This window comes from Amblyomma americanum, chromosome 3 (assembly GCF_052857255.1).
Source record: "Amblyomma americanum isolate KBUSLIRL-KWMA chromosome 3, ASM5285725v1, whole genome shotgun sequence".
Taxonomy (NCBI): Eukaryota; Metazoa; Arthropoda; class Arachnida; order Ixodida; family Ixodidae; genus Amblyomma; species Amblyomma americanum.
Window position 1 is genome coordinate 181,158,471 of NC_135499.1, and position 20,542 is coordinate 181,179,012.

At 44.5% G+C, this 20,542-nt stretch overlaps 1 protein-coding gene across 2 annotated transcripts in view; it reads left to right on the forward strand.

The window, feature by feature from the left end:
* LOC144125557 (uncharacterized) overlaps positions 1-20,542 on the forward strand; it is a 38,081-nt gene that overhangs the window by 7,414 nt on the left and 10,125 nt on the right. Inside the window, exon 1 of one of the 2 annotated variants that reach the window (XM_077659042.1) lies at positions 16,010-16,203. The exons of the other annotated variant lie outside the window; for it this stretch is intronic. Coding sequence (XP_077515168.1) covers positions 16,087-16,203 — 117 coding nt within the window. The 5' untranslated portion in view covers positions 16,010-16,086. Of the gene's footprint in view, positions 1-16,009; positions 16,204-20,542 lie in introns of those variants that run through there. 2 annotated transcript variants of the gene reach the window in all.

Sequence of the window (20,542 nt, forward strand, 5' to 3'; positions counted from 1 at the left end):
GTTTCTTGTAAGCGAATTAAATCAGGTGGTAGGCCCTGCGTGTATATGAATTGCTGCAGTAGTCCCTGCTTGCGCCGGTAACCCCGACAGTTCCACTGCCATATATATAGTTTGCTGTTGCCTGCCAGGTCGTTGTCTTATTGTTGCTAGTTTGGTTTTCGTTCCCAAATATTCTTTCGTTGAAAAGCCTATACCGGGCTTCGCTTGTAATTTTTTGGACAGTTTGGCTTTTGATATAGCTACGGAAATACTGGTGTTCCTGCTGTTGCTGCTGCATTTGCGACTGCATTTGTGATATTTGATTTTGTATGCTGCGTAGAAGGCTCTCCATGCCGTTCTCTGTATTACCTTCCATTACGACAGGTGGGGGAGTTGCACTCCGCGGTGGCGTTGGCACGCGCACCGGGGTGCCAGTTCTAAGAGCCTGCTGCTCACTGATGTATTCCCTCAGTCTTTCTTTGAGCTGCTTGTTTTCCTCTATAAGGAGCTCTAGCTCTTTCTTAATCTTTTTGATTTCCTCTTTGTCATCATTATTGTTTTGCCCATTTTGCGAAAAAAGTGATTTGGGAGGGCCTGCTCCCCAACTCAACTTAACGCCGCTCTTGGTCAGCTTCTGCTGTTGTTTGGGTGGTGTGCCGTGTTTTTGGCCTAGGGGCGGGAAGGACTCGTCCCTGGGTCCTCCGCTGCCGCCGCTGCGACCCCGGCTCCGGCTCTGGCTGCGCTGACGGAAGGCTCCCTCGTCCTGGTTGCGAGGATGACTGCCACTCCTGTCCCGCTCCGAGCTGAACCATCTCGGCCGGCGTCTCTTGCTGCGGCTACGACTCCTTCTCTGCTGCTTCTTTGTTTGCATTCCCTTGCGCCGGTCAGGTGCTCGCCTCCACAGACCATGCACTTGATTTGACATTGATGTTCTTCCTTCGGGTTGCTTGCTCCGCAGCGCCTGCAGGTTTTTGCGCTCGGTGTCGGGCATACATCCGAGCGATGTCCTTGCATGCCGCATACGAAGGAGCACTGCCTCGTGGGCCTCTAGGGGTAGGTTTGGTACTCTCCCGAACAAAAGAGGGCCCATTTAGGAATGTTGGGTTTCTCAAAGGAAAGTAATGCCGTCTCCGAATTACCTAGCATTCGTGCCGCTACAATCCTGTTGTCCTGCGTTCTCAATCTGAGCTGCGATTGGAGTTCTTCCGTCATGCCTGACGGTAAACCGTGTATGACTGCCCGTGCGATATCGCTGGATAGGGAGATGTAGGCTTGTACTTGATACGTTGTGCCTTCATACGGAATGCTCTCGATGTTTCTTATTTTCTTCGCTGTGTTGTCGTCTGAGGTACTTGCTATGATGATATTCGATCCTGGCCGGAGTTTGACCATGAAGTCTTCTGCCTTGATACTTCTATTGCTCGCTTATACGATGGCTCTTGTAGCTTTATAGGGCTTCATTCCTTGAACTTTAAGTGCGCCTCGTTGCCTGATGATGATCTTCATATCGTCCCTTGGTAGCGGGGACAGCTTCTTCCTTTTCTGCCCCCTCGTCTCCCCCTTTTGTATGCCTTCCTCGCCGCTCTCCGGTTGCGTCACACCGTTTGCGGCCCCGTTGGCAGGCGCCGTTTTGCTGTTGTTGTTGGTGATTCCCAGCAGGGGTTGAGCGCTGTCTTTCCCCATCTGCTTTGCCCTTTTTTTCTGTTTCCTGGATTGGTATATTGTCCATCCTGTTTCTGTTTCCACGGCCCGCCTGTTAACGCTCATCGCGTTGTCTTGTTGCATGGCCTCTGCTTCTTTAGCTTCCATGGGTCCACCGTCCGTTCCCGCGCCGTTGCACGTGGTCGTCGGCGCGATTTCCATTTCCTGGTAATTGTCTTGTTCCTGGATAAATCCAGGTTCCATATTCCTTGCAGTAGGGTTATTGTGTGCCCGAGTCGCCATTATCACCGATCCGAGAGCTTCCGGTCCGGCGGGGCGCCCCTGTGGGCTCCCGGGCGGTTAGGTCTAACCGTTAGGCCTAACTCCCTGCCACGTGGTCTCCGCTTCTATCCTCGATAAAAGCCCAAAATTTGGGCCTACCGGGATGAATTTGGTGTCCTCGTGGTCCTGGTGACTTGTTCTTTTCGATTCTCCCAAAAGTTTGGGTGGCTCGATGATTAGTCGAGTTGGAGTTGCGTAAATTCGCGGAGCCCATGCGACACACGTCCGCACGCATCGCTTGCGCTACAGCGCCCCCAATAAGATGGGAAATCAATTTGCCCTGTTACGGTGAAGCATGTGCGATATTCTCAGACAAAAATTTTGATAATTAAAAAAACTGTAAGATACTGTTATAAATAATATTGAAGGTTATAGCCTATCCTTCGGATATGCGCCAAAATTTTTCTTTTACAGTGTTTCCGCAGATCGCATCGCACAGTTAAGTTCGCTATCGAAAACCAGTAGGGAACGCTCTTGGTTATAGCAAAAAGGTTAATCGAAAAAAATGCTAGACTGCCCTCGGGTGATCCGCGGGTATGATAATTATTATTGTGAAATATAACATTATAAGAAAAAGCTGCTTTCATAAAAATTTGCCTCTCAAAAATGGTTTTGTGCGGAATTGTTGGGTATGTACAGATGAAAAATGCATTCATTACGATCACTTGTTTACAGGTGCAGCTTGGTGATCGAAAAATGTTGCCCACCTAAAGTAATATCTATATCAGTTAATAGAGTTTCGAAAACGCAGTTACCGTCGGGTGCTGTGGCCCAAGAAATTTTGGCTACTTCGACTGTTGCGTGAACTGGGGAGGTTGCTTTGCCTGCAAGCTTCTCGAAAGCATATGTATTTTGGCATGATGTAGCCAAAATTTGCTAAGCCACAGCTGCGGGGGTAACTGCGGTTTCGAAACTCTAAAAACTAATAAAGATATCACTTATGGTTGGCTACACACCTCTCAATAGTTAAAAAACCTAACCGTTATAGTTAAAAACTTAACTAGAGAATATTAGTTAAACAAAGTGCTGGTTAGCACGTCGCAGCTCTATTCTGATGTACTACGCTGCTGGCAGTGCTATGCCAAAACTAAAGCGTTCCTGTAAATCAAAAAGCCTATTTTAAAAAGTGTGTAAACTCTTAGGTGAAACACCCTGTATAAGGGTGCCTCGATACAGCTTCCTTTGGGAAATTACATCGAGGCACACTACACTTGCATCTCAGCACAACGCCGCCTCCTGGCAGATACAGTTGTGATATTTCAGTCAGGCTGGTTATGGTCTTTTTTGCGCACATATGCAGCCTCTCTTGCACCCTAGGGCTCTGGAAGTACCCGCACTCACTGTTGTGTTTCTTATTACATGGAATAGGACGTTTAACAGAATGTAAACACCCTGGAGCTTGCTGCCTTCGCGGCCAGCCACTTCCGCGCAGTTTATCGCGTTGGATTCCGTTTTCTTTACTGCTGTTACGACTGCGCGGCCCGCTTCGCAAGACATTCTGTCTCACGTGCTGAACAATTAAATGCCTTATGCCAGGCGAAATTTAAACCTCGTTCAGCCTGCCGTTGTCCGATCATTTGTGCCTTCCGCCTCAAAACTGTACATTTCTCGGAGCCACGTGGTCTTCGCTGTGTGCAGCACGTTGCACACTGTGCTTCTCGGCTTCTTTCTGTTTATTCAGCTCACTAGTTATGCATTTTCGCGTCATTATGCATGCTTTTCTTATTCCCTCTTTACAACACACTCCATTCTCGGTTCTTGTGAGCACTACAGCTGGGGAAGGATTACGCACACCCAGCCACGCAGCGCAACAGGTGGCAGGGCAGCTCGGTGCACTGAGTTCACTGCACTCCTGGATGCTTGCTCTCGAATACCCCACTGGACTACTTACGTCAAGCAGCATTCGGCCTCTCCTTCTGGCACTCACGTGATGAGTACATTAAGCCGGTAAGAATAAGGAAGGAGGGGGAGGGGGGACATATTAGGGTATGTGGGGGAGAAGCCAGCACTCCATGGTCTCAAGCCGCTGTTCGCCTATTAGCCTCTTCTGTTTTAAGCTACTCACTTCAGAGATTTATATATATATATATATATATATATATATATATATATATATATATATATATATATATATATATATATATATATATGTGTGTGTGTGTGTGTTTTCTGCTGCCTAACCAAACTGCTCTTTATACCTCTTAGTGGCCGCATTTAAAGCGCAGCTATTCTGCAGCACAGCCATGAAAAAGTTAACTCACAGGACTTGCGCAATGTATCGTTATCCGCTACCGGCAAGTCTATCTGCTGGAAGGGGGCGGAGAGGATGGCATGTATATATGACAAACTTGCCTGCAAGAGCTGACGACTGAGAGCACTTGACTTGCTGCATGCACAAGTAATATTTTCCACTCATTACTACTAGACGAAATGAACGCCGATCATCTAAACGTGTAACTGTAATGAAAATACGAGCTTTCGAGACACGATTTAAACAGACAGAATATTTTATTTTATTCGAGGCGTTCACAAGACGACAACTGTAGCTTTCGCAGCTTTTTAGAATCAGTGTTTTTCCAGCACGCGTCTATGCGATAAACGGACTGTAGGTGCTTTTGTCGTATGCAGCAAGTTTCACATCACAACTGTGCCATGCTGGGAACGCTGTACTTACGCAGAATGCCAGATAAAGCAAAAGTCCACCTGGTCGGACAGAGAGAGAACGGGTTCTAGACGCTGCCATCAAGGCCGCGCTCTACACGATCCTGAAGTCCGTGCCCGGGAAGCATTGCAAAAGCGCGATGACGGATATGAATATGAAGTTTGGTCTCATGAAGTGAACAGAAGCGTGCAGCTAGAGGGAACACCGAGAACTGTGCCCGGCAGGACAGGTCCGTCACAGTACCCCTATAAACTACTGCACTCTACGGTTTGCCTGGACGACTGCGATGTAGATATAATGAAGCAGATTTCGTTGTTGACCTAACTACGGAGAATTTTACCATCCCCCCCCCCCCCCCAACCACCTACCACATCGCGCAACACATGCATTGGTTTGGGTTTGACTCCGTATTTTACATTTGTAGCATCACGAAGCAGCGATAATAACCCTGTGCAAACATATATTAACTATCTCTGAACTTGCTATCCATTTGTGTCTTATTTACTGCATCATGCATCTGACCGCTAGCACTAATCGCTCATCATATCCGTAGGGTAAGCGGCATGTGATATATTGGACCAGGTTTTCATTGCCTGTTAGTCAAATGGAATGAGCTTCCCGCTATAAATTTCCGCTGCATTACTCTTGGCCCTGCAAAATAGCGTTTAAAAGTTTAATTTCCACTTTTAACGAGCATACTTTAAAGTGGTGTAAATCTTTATTAAGAAAACCTTTAATTGTTACAATTTACTCACCTCTCCACTGAAGCGCAGCTATACAAGCACATAAGTACGATGTTTTCCAATTTACTCCTGAGTTGGGGACGTCCGTAAACACCCTGGATTAACACCGTTTTTTTTTCTTTGCAGCGATAGCTACATTACGGTAGCATTTTGAGCCTTCAGAGTGGCGGCGCGCCACCCTGTGCGTCTGCGAGCCACCCTGTGGCTTCGCCGCCACGCTGTCACTTGGTTGGTCACGTGGTGCGGAGCAGCTGCCGGTGGCGCGGCGTCGTGACTGATCACGTGGTTCGTCACGTTGTTGGTCACGAGACCAAGTTCCACTCAGCCAGTTGTAGCTATCGCGTCACTCCAGGTTTAAGCAGAGCTAAACCACCGACAATTTTTTTTTAGTTGCTTTTCTATACGTCTTTACCTTGGCATGGGCTGCCCATTTTTCTTAGCTCGACCGACTGCCGCTATCATGAATATTTTGTTTCTTTTTTCAGATTTCAAATTTCTCAGAAAGCTGCAGTACTACCTTGTACCAGCATAGTTGTGCTCGCGCTGGTACTTCTGAGTCTCTCACCTCTGTTTTTAAGTTTTTATAATCAAGTCAAGTTAGACATAAAAAACAATTAGTCTCTTTTGGAGCTTTACTTATATTCATGACCACAATTACTTTATCCATTTTCTGGTAATGAGCGGCCTGCAGTATACCGGGATGACCGTAGTTTAGTCCTGCTTTTTTTCGAATGTCGAATAACTACCAGCAGGACGTGCCTAGGTGGCACAAAAACTGCGGGAAACTTATCTAGCAAGAGTGCTTTTTCATAAATTATATGCTTTTTATTCCACTTTTATTACATCTATGCCGGCAGATGTGCCTTCAGGGTCTTTTTCTCTTCATTTAGACACTGCCTTTTAATGCCATAAAATGATGTAATGTAATGGGTACCATGAAATGATGCAATGAAATGGGTGAGGTACATGTGTGGGCAATCTTCGAGACATGGCAGCTTGACAAAGATTGCAGTGTTTGTCAGACAGCAGTGTATTCTCTCGCGCTCTTACGTTGCAGGATTTAGAGATTTTTCCGCATGCTGTCGCATTATACGACATAGACCATGATGGAGACCTGGACTGTGTGACAGCGGGAAGAACTGAATTGAAAGAGAAGCCACAGAGCGCAACCTATATTCTTTCTGTCAAGGGCCTGAGGGGACATATGGCGCATGCTTCATTTCAAGCTCCTCTTGGTTTTTTTGCAGCACTGAATAATTCGAGTTTTGATTTTGTGAGCAACTAAAGCACAATTTTAAATTATCAACGTGTCTGTGTTATTAACGAGCACATGCATGCAAAATTTGTTCCGTTGGCAAGCTGTCATATTGCGTCAGACTGAAACGAAACAAAACATGTCGAAGAATAAAAGATTAAAGTTAATGAGAACTGTGATTTTCACTCTTAACATGATTGCAGGTGCTATTTTGTCTTTTCAAAGCTTCCATAATTATATACGTTAATTTTTTAATAAATAAGTACATTTCCTAAAGGTCATAAAAGGTAACGTTCAACTTAACCTTAGCATAGTCCGCCTCACGATGCGCAGTTAACTGGAAGCTTTGTCTTGTAAAAATGAATGCTTATTTTTGTCACATAGATTCGTGTATGTTACAAATAATCGCGCCCGTTTTGACACAGTACATTATGCACCGTTCGTGAACCTCGACCTTCTTGTACCTTGAACTGAGTGTGAGCCCCGAGACTCCACAAAGCAGTCGGTGTTTCAAAACAAAATATCTTTAAATATATCTACTGCGCGGCATGTCCACTTCCTTTCAGGAACAAATATTTCCAATAATCGCATAAACTTTAGCTGAAAGCGGCCCTGTTCCCCGATAATTTATGATAGTCAATGCAGATTGAGAGGCACATATTTTCATAAATTCTTCCCTCCGGACGTATTGTTCGCATTAAAGTGAGCATTAGGCAAATTTATTCTATCAGCCAGGAGGTGGCGCCTATTTAAAGACAGGTTTTTGGTACGTGTCAAAGGAGGAATATTACATATCGCGTAAAACCTGGACTGACGCCTGATACAACTGAGTTCACTATTAACGAAGACAACTCTGTATATGATTTAATCAGTTTTGCCCAAAACAAGTTATTATGTTTGACTAGAAAATGAAGGATTGCACGGAAACACAAGTGTGATAAACCAGCTTTCTTGAATAATGAATAATGTCATCGAAAATGCTGGTTATACTGCAAGGAGCTTGCCAACTGACATCAGACTCAATAATTTAACTGTACATGCGTCGCCTTTAATCATTACATCAGAGCTGAACGCGTCACCAAAAAAAAGACCAAGATAAGATAAGCAGTTGTGAGATATATAATATTAAGAGAGATCTTTCGACGAGTCTGTGCGAATATTTTTCTGGAAGTCGAAAATGCCTATTTAGCACAAGTTCTCATGATTCGATTAAGCAGTAACCTCTATTGTCTTTATTATATTGTACCTCTAGCATATTTTCTGTGATGAAGAAGTAAATTGCCAAGCATGGATACTGAAGTCTTATTCTAATCCAAAAGTAAATAACTTTTCAGACATTAAAATTTAAATCCTAATAACTGAGGTGAACCAGGACGTTCAGTCTGCGTTTTCGTTGTTTCTCTGTTATTTGTGACGTAAATTTCAGGAAACCCACGCGTTCTCAATTATTTAGCCAACGTGTAGAATATATGTACTAGCTGTTCTAGGCTGTGCTCTGTTGTGGTTCTCTTGAAAATACTGGCTATAATCCTATTAAGAGCCATGGTAACAACTAGAGCATTGAATGCTGAACCGCAAGTTGAATTTGATACTGCTCTCTGCGCACAAATTATTTTTAATCTATATTTGCAGTTGTAAAATTGCCCACCACAGCCAGCTTTTGTCTTTATAATTATAACCTATTTATAATGATAAAGGTCTCCAATATATCATTTTTTACGATCACACCAATAAGCTAATAACACATTCAGGTAAAATAACAAACTATCTTTGTTCTATATTTCTCCAAACACTATTATGGAAAACTTCATAGGAACTCTGCACTACGCCCCAGACGTCAGTACCCAATTTGATTTATGAAAATTAGATTGAAGATGAGTATATACTGCTTTTTGTATTCAACTGTAGTTTTTCTCATTTTTGGGTGGAAAAGTTGCGTCCTATTTCATAATCCTAAAATCGGGTTCAAATAGAGCGTTTCTCGAAATTGTTAAGTATATTTCTAGTCCTTTTTTGCCCCTGATACTCTTGCCCTATATTAAGAACTTTTTTTTCGCTGGGCGTAAAATGCATACATTTTGTTAGTTTCATCATTTTGTAAAAGTAAGAGGTAACAGAAACACTTTAAAATAAAATGTTTTTGCATACATTTGAAATGATTAAGACGTGTTCGCCATCATTTTTAAGCACTGTATTTTTGCATCATTCCTAAACCAGAACGGCTTTCGGCTTACTACACTCCGAAAAAGTCCTTTGAATGTGATGCAGACCATATGAAGGTCTAAAAAACTGCCATTCGGAGTCAGTAGCATGGCCACCGCTTTGAAGTTGACTGTCAATGAGACAATGACAGTACCAATTCTCACAATTCGCCACATTCTCTATATTTTTTACAAAGAGCACTGGCACCATGAGCTATCATAAACCCCGATCTAATGAAACCTCACGGATTAAGAGTTTACTGGAATCTCCAGAAAGCAGTTCTTCGGAGTAGGCAAAATAAATTCGGTGCCTATCACTTCGGCATGGCTCTTGGCACCCACCGCCGCTTTGGCCCATTCACATAAAAAAGGTCAGGTGTAATCTTATTTTATAAATATTTACAGCCTACGACCACAGGCTAAATTTTCATGTCATCTACACGGACTACATGAACTGCGCTCTTGAGGAGTTCCCTTTCGAAGAGCGTCAAGGTGAGCCATGAGCTTCCTCATATGTTTGGAGCAAAGCCGGAAATTGGCGCAAGCACGCAATGAAGATAAAAACATTTCGTGGGTTTTCTCAAGCATATGTGCCCAAAATATATAAATTTCTCACAGCTTGCTTTCTATATGATCTCATCGTGCTCTACTTTAAACGGCTTCTCATAAATGGCACCCGTCGATGACAGCGGCCATTCTCATACTTGTTGGCAGTACTAATTGTTAAAAAAAAAAGCAGCATGCGCCCACCGCATGTCTTTATTGGACTAGAAGCACTTCTCTGTTGCGAACTACTTATATTGCCGACGCGGTTTTATATAAGCCCACTAATTTGTATTCGCTACCTCGAAATTCTTTCTCTAATGCAGCCACTTCGCTACGCTAACATTATGTGAATTCCTGTTGCATCCCCAGAATGTGTACTGTGGGTCAGAAGTAAAGTAATAGGCAACCTCCATCAAAGCTGCTTGCAGCAGTTTCAAGACATCTGGGACGAGGGAGTAAAGGCCTACGACAAAGATTCTCGCGGAGAGCTGTCCTGACAAAAGCATGGCCAGGATGCTGACATCAGTGTCAGCAGCGAAGTTTTCACCCCCACACGAGTCAGATTCCGACATTCAGCCTCAGGCTAATGGCTAAGAACACTTAAGATATTTTCACATTCATTTCCTGCAGCTCAGTAATTGATTTTTATGAAAAGACAGTTGTTTATAAGAAGATGCTGAACTAGTGTTCATCCCCAGGATGTTGCAGAGGTTATTGAAGGAGGAAAATAATTGGTTACTGAAACGAAAGAAAAGCAGTGGTGTGCACCTGTGCCGATGCATGAAACTTCGCTTTTTTTTTAAATACTAACGATGCATTGGAAAAAACTTGAGTTTAAAAAGACAACACGGCAATAGCGCAACCTTTGTTGAGAAACGGCGTGCACCAGCAATAGTCACGCAGTATGCCTGTGTTTATGCTGCCGCTCTTAGTTCGCCGTATACTCATCTGCTGCGCAGCTAATACCGCATTTTCATATACTGAGTGTTTCACCAAAGATGCTGTGCAATTTAAAAAATAGGTTATTTGAGTTATAAGAGCGCTTTTTGGGCACAGTATTGTCCACGGTGCAGTCCATCAGAATATAGCCAAGCCATATTAACTTAGGGGCTGTATAATTAACCAATATTAAATAGTTATCTTTTTAAGTATTACAGTACGTCTCCTTATATATTGGAAGGGTGCAGCCCATAGTAAGTAATGCCCATATTATTTTTTACAGCTTTTTACACTCGGTGCTGTGGTCCAACAGATTTTAGTTATTAGACGAGTTACGTGCACTGCAGTGTCTGCTTCGCCGGAAAACGTTAGGAAAAGAGTGCATTTTGTAGCGGTGCGGCCAGAATTTGTTAAACCACAGCGTCGAGCATAACTGCGGTTTGGAAATTGTAGAAACCGGTATGAATATTACTTACGCTGGGCTATGCTCGACCAGTAAATAAGGACACTGACAGTAATAGTTAAAAAGTTAAGCATTCAGTATAAGTTAACCTGCCTTCTAGGTAGCACGTCATAGCTCTTTTCTGATTAACTGCAGCGACGACAGTGCTTTGCAAAAAAAAAAAGCGATCTTCTCACACAAAAAACCTATGTTTAGAAACTGTTGAACATTTCTTGTGAAAACATACCACGGTATTTTCACTCGTGGTGCGTGCGGTCAAGTCATCAGATTTATTGAACTTCCTATGCGGAGGGACATTCCTTAGCAAGAGTAATGTTAAAGCCGCAGATACCAATTTTATAATTGCCGAGCTATTAACCAAGGAAAATAATCATTACTCGCACGTAATAGACCGGGCACTCTCAGACCTTCCTACAATAAGTAAACGTGTTTAAAATGTGGCACTAGTTGAGGCTCTAAGTGTCACAAAGTTCGTGCCTGCCCTGTCCTTTCACTTTTGCGACCGAGGTAGCCAAGACGCCTCTGCTTTTCAGAAACATGCAGTGGTGCGACGGCGACAATTTTGACCTCCCGCGTGGAATGTTAACCCTTCGCGATGCTGAAGGGTGATTCAAGGTCATTCCGCTCCATCCTCGTATGGTCGCCAGGACACGAATGCTTGTACCTGGTTTGAACGGGGAACTGTGGGTTGAGTGCCACGGCACCCTTCGCGACCTTCGTGGATAATCCTCGTTAACATCGGAGCTCTCTCTCTTGTGTTCCTTTACCTTTTATTCGTGTTTTTTTTTCTTTGCAACACCTGCGTCTCGTATGTACGCGGTGCCTGAAAAAACTTTTTGTTTTTTTTTCCAAGAGAAAGCGGTGGAAAGAAAATCGCGAGTCGAGCATGTCGCCTGGAGAAATCGGTACGCCCGGACGCGCGCGGGCTCACCCAGGGAAGTGGTCGGCAAGTGACCCTAGGCGGGGGTCTGACGCGTAGAGTGTGGTGACGGCGGCCCCGAAGACGCGAGGCCCAAGATCGCCCGTATGCGCGACACCCCATCAGCCCCGCAACAAAGATCCGCAGCCCGGCACTCCCTGCGACCGGACCTTTCCACTCCGCATGTAAACCACCGTTTCTCCCCACTGTCTTGAAATCTTTTCTTTGTCTGATCGCTCGCTGTTTCTTGTCTTAATCTCTTGTACAGCATTTTGTTCTCGCGTAGCATTGTGGTATAGTTATTACCTTTGCGTTCCCACCTCATACTAACGCGTGTGTTGGGATCGGAAATGCTTCTTGTTGATTGCCTCGCGCCTGACCAACCGTCGGTACTTTGTTAAGCTTGATGTTGTAATATTTTGTTTTTCCGTCCTAGTAAAAGTGTCTGTTACTGAATCTGTCCACTCCTCATGCCTCCGGTCAAAACCTACGACAGGTCAGCAGTCCTAACGTCATCTTTTGCGCGGGGTGGACAAGTTTGTCGCTCCAACCCCTCCAAACTTAGGTAGAGTGAAGAAGTGGACAGGCTGGCCCGAGTAAAGAAAATCTCGGCGCCGCCAAACAACTGTCGAACCGCCCAAAATATCCTGACACTAAGTCCTTCAACTCTGCTCAGTTTTTTTTTAGTATCAACTCAGTTTTAGCTAAAGTGCACCGAGGCTAAACATTCAACACGCTTCCGGTTCCGCCTTGAAGAGGTGTAGGTTCGAAACATGGAGAGACCAAAAATCTGGTCGCGGCTTGCCCTTGCGTTCGCAGCGCCATTCTTGTAGACGTTCCGTGAAGTGCCGCGTATGATATATCTTTTTTTCTCAGGGTAGCGACCGTCTGAAGGACGGCGCTCTCGCCAGAAAATTGTGGGCAGATTTTTATTGCAGACGTCATTTTCTGGCTGCCGACGATTTTTGCGAAAAAGGTACACATTGGATTATACAAATACTTCTGTAAAAGTTGGGCACTGCGTGCCCTTTTAGGAAACCAAGAACAGCCGTAATAGTTTGCAGGCACGTTATATGACCAATTTAGCATTGTGATAAGTGTATGGAAAATTTCGCACAACGATAATAATAATAATAATTGGTTTTGGGGCAGAGGAAATTGCGCAGTATCTGTCTCATATATCGTTGGACACCTGAACCGCGCCGTAAGGGAAAGAATAAAGTAGGGAGTGAAAGAAGAAAGGAAGAAAGAGGTACCGTAGTGGAGGGCTCCGGAATAATTTCGACCACCTGGGGATATTTAACGTGCACTGACATTGCACCGCACACTTTGGAAGCGATCCTAAACGGGACTCATAAATACCGGGCCTATTGTTACTGGCTTATTTACTGTCACTGTTTTACTACCCCACTGGTCACTGTGGTTCAATGTTCTGAGACTGAACTATGATTTTTGCCACTGAAGAGCTCCGGGCAAATTGTGACCCCCTGGCATTCTTGAACCAGCTTTTACGACAGGAAGAAAAATTTCGACCTTACAGTAAACAGGCAATGCACCCTATCCTAATCCTTTCTGAACCAATGCGGAAAATAATTTAATTCAGAGCAAGTTTCTTATGGGACTCTCCTCTGCAAATTGAGTCTGGAAAACAAGCTAGTTCCAGAGCTTTTCTTTCTCTAGACAAAGGTGCGAACACCGTATTAATCATACATCTACATGTTGTTCTTCTTTTGGTTCACGCGGATCGCATGACCTTAAATGGCATTATGTCGACAGCGCATACGCCTCAGCGACACCTTGCTTTTAGCAACGACCATCCCTTCAATCAAGAGAACACTATATATAAGTTACTTCACTAACACCTTCTGCCCCGAAAAAAGTTCATCATTGTGATAGCTTTGCAATAAAATTCTAATTAGAAGTGTTAACGAAGAGAGAGAGAGAGGCCCTTTAATTAAAAACATAGATCTCTGCTGGAATTTCAAAAGCGCGAACATGGTACTTGGTGTTCCGCATTCATTCTGTGAGAGAAAGGCTGCGACAGAAGGGTGGAGAAATGATTTTATAAGTAACAGACATATAAGTAGAATAATATCTCTTCAATGAATCGGGGTAAATACATTTCGGAAGAGAACGTAAGTTGTTTTTGTACTCAGACACGAAAGCCATGTTGTGCAGTTAAGCAGACAAAATATTTAGTGTCTCGCAAACAAATAAGTGCGATAGAAGAAGCTTTTGAAGTTCATCGATTAGTGAAATGTCCTTCAGATAGGCGAATAAAAAGGACCGCGCGTAGCGCTGCTGCGAAAGACAGGCAAAGGGTTGTAGAACACAATTCATTGACAGTGTCAACTTTGTGAAGGTCTCTGTATGGCACTAGCTGTGTTCCTATGCTCTTCTTTATAAGCTCAAAATTCTGACAAAATGTGCTGCGCTGTTAGGTTAAGCAACAGCTGCCATAATGGCAACTATTCGCTTAAACTAAGCAGCATCAGAAGCTTCTGAAATCGGTGTGCATTCGGAGAGGATTGATGGCAGATTCCAGATGGCAAGGAAATCTGCGCGCAAGTCTAGATTAATTCAATGACTAAATTTGCTCCTGCAGAGATTAAAAAATAGCATCCAGCTTGACAGAGTGTCCTGCATACTTTCCGTCCCAATCATTTCACTCACTTGAAAATAGCTCTTTTGGATATATCTGTTCACGCGCCCACCACGACGAGCCGGTATTGAAATGTGAGCGGACATTATGACACAGCTAAAATTAGTGGCATGGATAGTCAATTCTCTGGCAGCGAAGCCGCCTAAGAAAAAATGAGAACAAAACCAATGAAACGTATCAACAATGGCTTCGGCCATCGCTCTTGGTATATTTCTATGTAGTTAGGCAGGAAGTTTTGAAGCAGTCATTTCAGCATTGCGTGGCCTCGATGTAGAAGAAACCTATGTTGAGTTTACTGAACCCACCTAGAGGCCCTGCAGTAAAACAAGTCCTCCATCGCAATGCGATAAAGTACAAATCGGTAAAACAGTAAAGCAAGCAGGCACAGTCATTCCTCTTCTATTCACCGCCTGTTTACCTGTGGTATCTAGAGGACTGCGTTGGAAACAACTCGAAGTAAAAGTTAATAAAACATTTTCGTAATCCACAATCTTTTGACGACATTCACCGGATAAGTAACTCAAGACAGCACTCCGGGATGCTGTGGATGACTTAAAATTTCAAAGCACACCGGAGGAACAAAGAATTTAGATGGGGAGAACTAAACAATCGTAGCAGGACATTACCACTAAGGAATTGCCACAGGAGAGGAATTGCAGGATGTCGTCGATGGCTTAAATATTCCAAGCAGAAAGGTGGAACGGAGAATTGAGATGAAGATAAGTAACCATTCTTGACCTCTCCGGTAAAGGAACCAAAATGTTTACGATAGCACGGGAGAAATATGATCTAAAAAACAAGTATAAAGGCAGGTAGATGCCACACATTATGAACTGGCGTGAAAAAAAAAACTATGATGTTAGCATTGAGATGCAGTTCATTTCACAAGTACTTCCCGGTCGTGTATAGCAAATTAACATCATTCCTGAAAAGTCTAATATATAATAGTTTCACTTTTTCAGCACGTACGCAAGGGGCAGAAACTGGAAGGCTCAAAAGAGCCTTTAAATTAACTTGAGGACAGCTCACCGCACTTTCGAAAAGAAGAAGATAACTATGATGTTAAGAAACTAGAAGAGAGCTTAATGGGTTAGGGAGCGAATGGGAGTTAGCTGATATCAATTGAAAATTGGTATGTTCTGGATATGTAAAACATACACCTGATAATTGATGGACGGTTTGGGCAATGGAAGGGCCCCAAGAGAAATCTAACGCAGCAGGGGGTAGATGGGAGATATGCACATAGATGAGACAGCGAACATCGCGAAGTTAACGTGGCCGCATCTCGCGTAGGACAGAGTTAATTGGAAATGTACAAGAGTGGCAGTTATGCGGCCGTCTGGGCAACTGGGCTGACAGTGACGACGATTGGATCGGAGACCTCCTTGACACCGACCAGGCAGGTCTGTTATGAACACAGCAGACTGGGAGAGGAGACAATTACATGACGGGAAGATTTACTTCATGAACCTGCCTCATCTCTCTGTGGCAGATGTGCAGGCTCCGGTTTTTTATACTCATGGCTGCTTCACAAATCAAGTTTCACAAGAAGAATTACGAACGAGTTGAAGTATGAATACAACTGCAAAAACCGAATAGGAAATCAGTGGTACCATCCATCTAGTGTTCCATTATCGTGGAAGCATATAAAGCTGAGAGGCGCATGCTGTACCCTGTCCTATTGCAGACACGAAAGATAGAGAACCTGCACTAAGCCAGTGGCTGTGCGCTAAAATGGCCAGGTTTCTTGCAGCTTGCCTAGCCACTGTCTGCATCGGGCTGCTATCTCCTCAGCTGGCCTCTTGCAAAGCAAAACACGAGCTAAAGCATGACACTGTGGACGCCTTTAAGGCAAGTTTTCTTCAACCTCGTATACCTGGTCAAACCACTGTGGAGCAATTCCACGGTGATCAGTAGGTTTCAGAGCAGCGTGTGAATTTACGAAACAAACGCGGGTAATGCATAAATAAGCAGAAGTGGTTAGGATGGGACAATCGTCAAAATTCTTACAGGCCTAGAGCGTGCAGCTACGACTACAAAACATTTTTTCAATGCAATGAGCCAGAGTTCCTATTGAAAGTTGCTGAACATAATAACAGGCGTCCAGTACGACGTGAAAACTGAGTCCGATCAGTAGGACAACGTTAGTAAAGCTATTTAACCGCTAGTGAAATGGCCGCAAAACTTGTTCGCCTACCGTAATGCTCCCTCGCCGGAGCACTTTCGCAGCGCTTGCGACTCTAGCTTTGTTCTCCGGGTTTAGAGAATAACTTCGTTGTGAATGAATAAAAGCCGCAGCAACAATTCACTTTCGATTAACGCCTCAATAGCACCGCGAGCGACCGCATCAAGGAGGGAGGGAAAGATGGAAGAGGGAGACTCCGTATATAGAGGGCTCCACATTAATGACTGCAATCTGGGATTCTTCAACGTCCTCTAGAAAAGCACAGCACGCCGATGACTTTCGTATTTCGCCTCTATGAAAACGCGCCGACAACGGGAGGGATTTGAACACGCTACCTTCAGCATACCAGCCGAACGGCTATCCACTCAGCGGCCGCCAACCAGAAGTAGAAGACCAGAAGCAGCCAAAAACACAGCCACGTCGAAAGTAAACAGTTCGCGAGTGAAGAAAAAACACGATGGTCGCTTTACGTAGTTAGGCCAAATGCGAATTAGGCGCGCTAAGAGTTCGGTATTCAACTCGGTTCCGGTGTTCAGATCCAGTAGTCACGGGTTTCATTTGTTCGGAGAGCGCTTATGGGCTTATGTGCATATATGCGGAATACGAATATACCTACAACTCCTTGTGCAGTGGTGCAGTGGTCAAGCGATGCGCCACTGACATTCTATGCCAGGTGCTGGCATCGGTGGGACTTGAGTTGCTGGAGTTGGGTTGCGATCTAGGTTTCTCTTCCCGTACAGCCTCTAACGATTAATGGAGCTAGTGTCTGACACGGTGGGCACACTGCTCACCTGCCCAGCCCTCGGTGAAGCAAAGCAAGCTTGAGACAGACAAGCCATCCCACAACGGGTAAATGCGGGGAATGGCCGTTAAGAACGCTGAACAGGCTGTCGCGACGTTAGACACTCACTTTGCGATAGCTGCTCGTTATGGGTCGCTAATGCTGGAGATGACGCGTATTTATACTTAATTTTGATGAAATTAAGAAAGTAAATCAACCAAGCTTGGTACTGAAATAGCAAGACTGACGTGCGTCATATCCGCGTCAAATTCCAGTGAGAAAAACAGAGCGGTTTAACCAAGCAAAGCATTTTACGGTGCACGCTTAGGGTTGCTGGAGAATATATCTCTTTAAAGGACGTTTTGTTCCAGCTTATGGTAACAAGCAAAGGCTATGTGTGTACGTTTTATAACAGCTATAATGTCTGGAAACGCTTTCAAAAAACATGCATTCTCAGCCTTGCCATAAACGAAGTTCAAAGCTAGATATAGGCATGTCTGAACCTTGTGTGGGGCGAAGATGGTTGCCCATATCTCGAATGATATAACCGGTTCAGCTTCATATAAGACCTGGCTAATGCTTAAAAACTCTACCTAAAATAGAAAGGTGGCAATTTAGTCGTTGTCGCCCTCATTACAGGAAGTATGGATTCCCAACGCCTTTTTGTAGGTGGCGGGGTAGTCACGATATGCAGACCCCACTGCCACTGGTAAAAAATCGCTGCCATACCAAAAATTCAATTTTAAAATTTTTTCTGCTTGTTTATAATTAATTTTGATGCCGCCTATGCGCTTACTTTGGCAAGTAGGCTTAAACTGCCGCAATATAAATGTGGTCGATAAAATTCATACGGCTGTCCCTTAAACAATGCTTAAGTCGTGTTTTAAGTGGCCAGGTTTTGGGAGAAAGTATTAATGTACAAGTTTCTGTCAACGTCATGTTTCTTCATGCAATTTTTAATCCTTAATAAAATTATAAATTACCATATGAACTTTTACAGGGCTTGAGTCTGCCATTATCAGGTGTTACATTTTCTATCCCACCATGATCTCCGGATCCCGTCGAATCAGTGGCCGATCACAACAAAACCTTAATGTTTTCAATGTACCGTGTTTCTGAAAAAAGCAAACGGGATGGAAACGTTGCCATTGCACTTCTTAAGGCTGTGGGTGTTATATTAGGCGGGTGATATTTGTCTATGTCTACGTATGTGCGCGAGGATTCGGTTAGTTCCGAGTGTACATCATCAAACTCATTTTTGTTGGTACGCTTGTAAGATTACCACGCTGGCCGCTCTAGTACCCATTAAAGAACGTCACATTCTCATCTAACGTCGAGTGGAGCGTAAACAAAGGGGATATTAGAGGAGCAATGAATTCATAGCATTTTATCATTCGTACGCCACAAAGGCGGCCATATGGCTACAAGTGAAGGCTTGCTTCGAATTCTTCTCCTCGTGTGGGAATGTTGTAAACACCATGGATTGGCTGCACTTCAGTTGCGAGTTGTTTCCGATCCTACACTGACTTTCTCAGCGCCGCAGCGGCATCTCTAGCCCTTTTAGTTGCTTAATTGACGTTGCGGCTGCCTTCGACCAGGAATAATTTTTCTTTTCTTCTGTGGCCTGGAGCGCGGAGAATAAGGAGGTTCAAGGGCTCCCGGCTGTCTGATTCACTATTCACAATAATTTAACTGCCGTCAATAAATTGTTCATGAATCACTCAACCGTAAATTTAATACAAGACTGTACAACTTTCCTTTGTAGCCGCATGTCTGCAGTCGTGATCGTGCTACATGGTAGGCTACCGCTCTCAGGTTTAGATCTCTCCATTTTTTAAGAGAAAAGCTTCAATACGCGGGTCAGAGCCGAGCTTCGCGTGAGCCGAACTGGTGAGTTATGCGAATGCGCGAAAACGAGTGACGTCACGCGCCGCGCTGGTGGTCGCTCCTCGCCGCTGTCGCAGCCGTCGCCGACTCCGTCGTCTGACCTTTCGGCGCAGCCGCGCGCTACTGCACATGTGCGTCATGTGCATGCGCAAGAAGGCTATATAATGCGCTTGCCAGAGAATAGGCGTGCGCACACGACATGGAAGGGGAGGAGAGTGCGGCTGCTGCTAGACTACGCAGAAAAGCTCAGAAAATAAATTCGTCCGATCCTGAAGTACTAGCTTGGGAGTTGGCTGCACAACAGCGAAAACATGATAAAGCCAAAGCTGAACGTGCAGGCCAAACACCTGAACAACGGGAAATACGCCTTGCTAAACTACGTCGGAAAGAAGCCGAAAAGCGTGTCTTGGCCGCATCTTCAGCCAGCAACAGCCAAGCGAGTGAGGAAGAGGAAACAAGAGAGTCAGATGAGGAAAATACCAAGACTCGCCGTTACAACGACCACGTGGTACGACTTAGTGAGAGTGCGAGTGCGACTAGGGTGTTTACGACAGACTTTGTGAACAACTCATTCGGCCATATTCGTGATGTGTGATTGTGACACTTGCGAGATTTGATGCCGGAAAGTGACAGTATGCGTGAGACGTTAAGTTTATCATCTGTCGAGTTGAGTGGAACCGGGCAGTCTTTATGGCTGTAGAGATAGACAATGTGTCCAACAATAATAAATAAAGAAGTTTAATACTGTGGCTTCTGTGTCTAACTAGTAAACATATGCCATTGAGTAGCCAAGTCTACGCCTATAGATAAACAATGTATACAATACCAGCTAAGCTACGAAGCATAACAATGAAGTAAAACCAAGCATAACTGAAGGTTTTCGCTTGTATATCCAGGCTTAACCAGAGCTAAGCCACTACCTAATTTTTTCTCATGGTTACTCGGAGGAGACCGCAATTTTGAAGCACAAGCTTCACTACGCTACGTAAAGCTGAATTCGCCATGCGTAGCTGGTTGACCTTCAAGTGGGCCAGATGGCAAAAGTGGCTGTTAGCCTTACCATATGTGGTCCACCATGTTGTCGCACTACTTGACCTTTGACCTTTCGATTCGCCGGTAGAGGGCAAAGAATGGGCCGCAGCGTTCACTGGGTGACCAAGCTCTCGCAATGAACCATTAATTTAACTGCCACCTGCAAGGGTGCCAGGGTGGGCGCGCTGCCTATCTAGTGTGCGGACCGCACTAAACGCAACAGACGCCAAGCCGCGTCTACATGACCGATACACTACAGCTTTCGCTCACTTACCAGCTTCAGAAGTAGTTAAACCGCGCTTTTT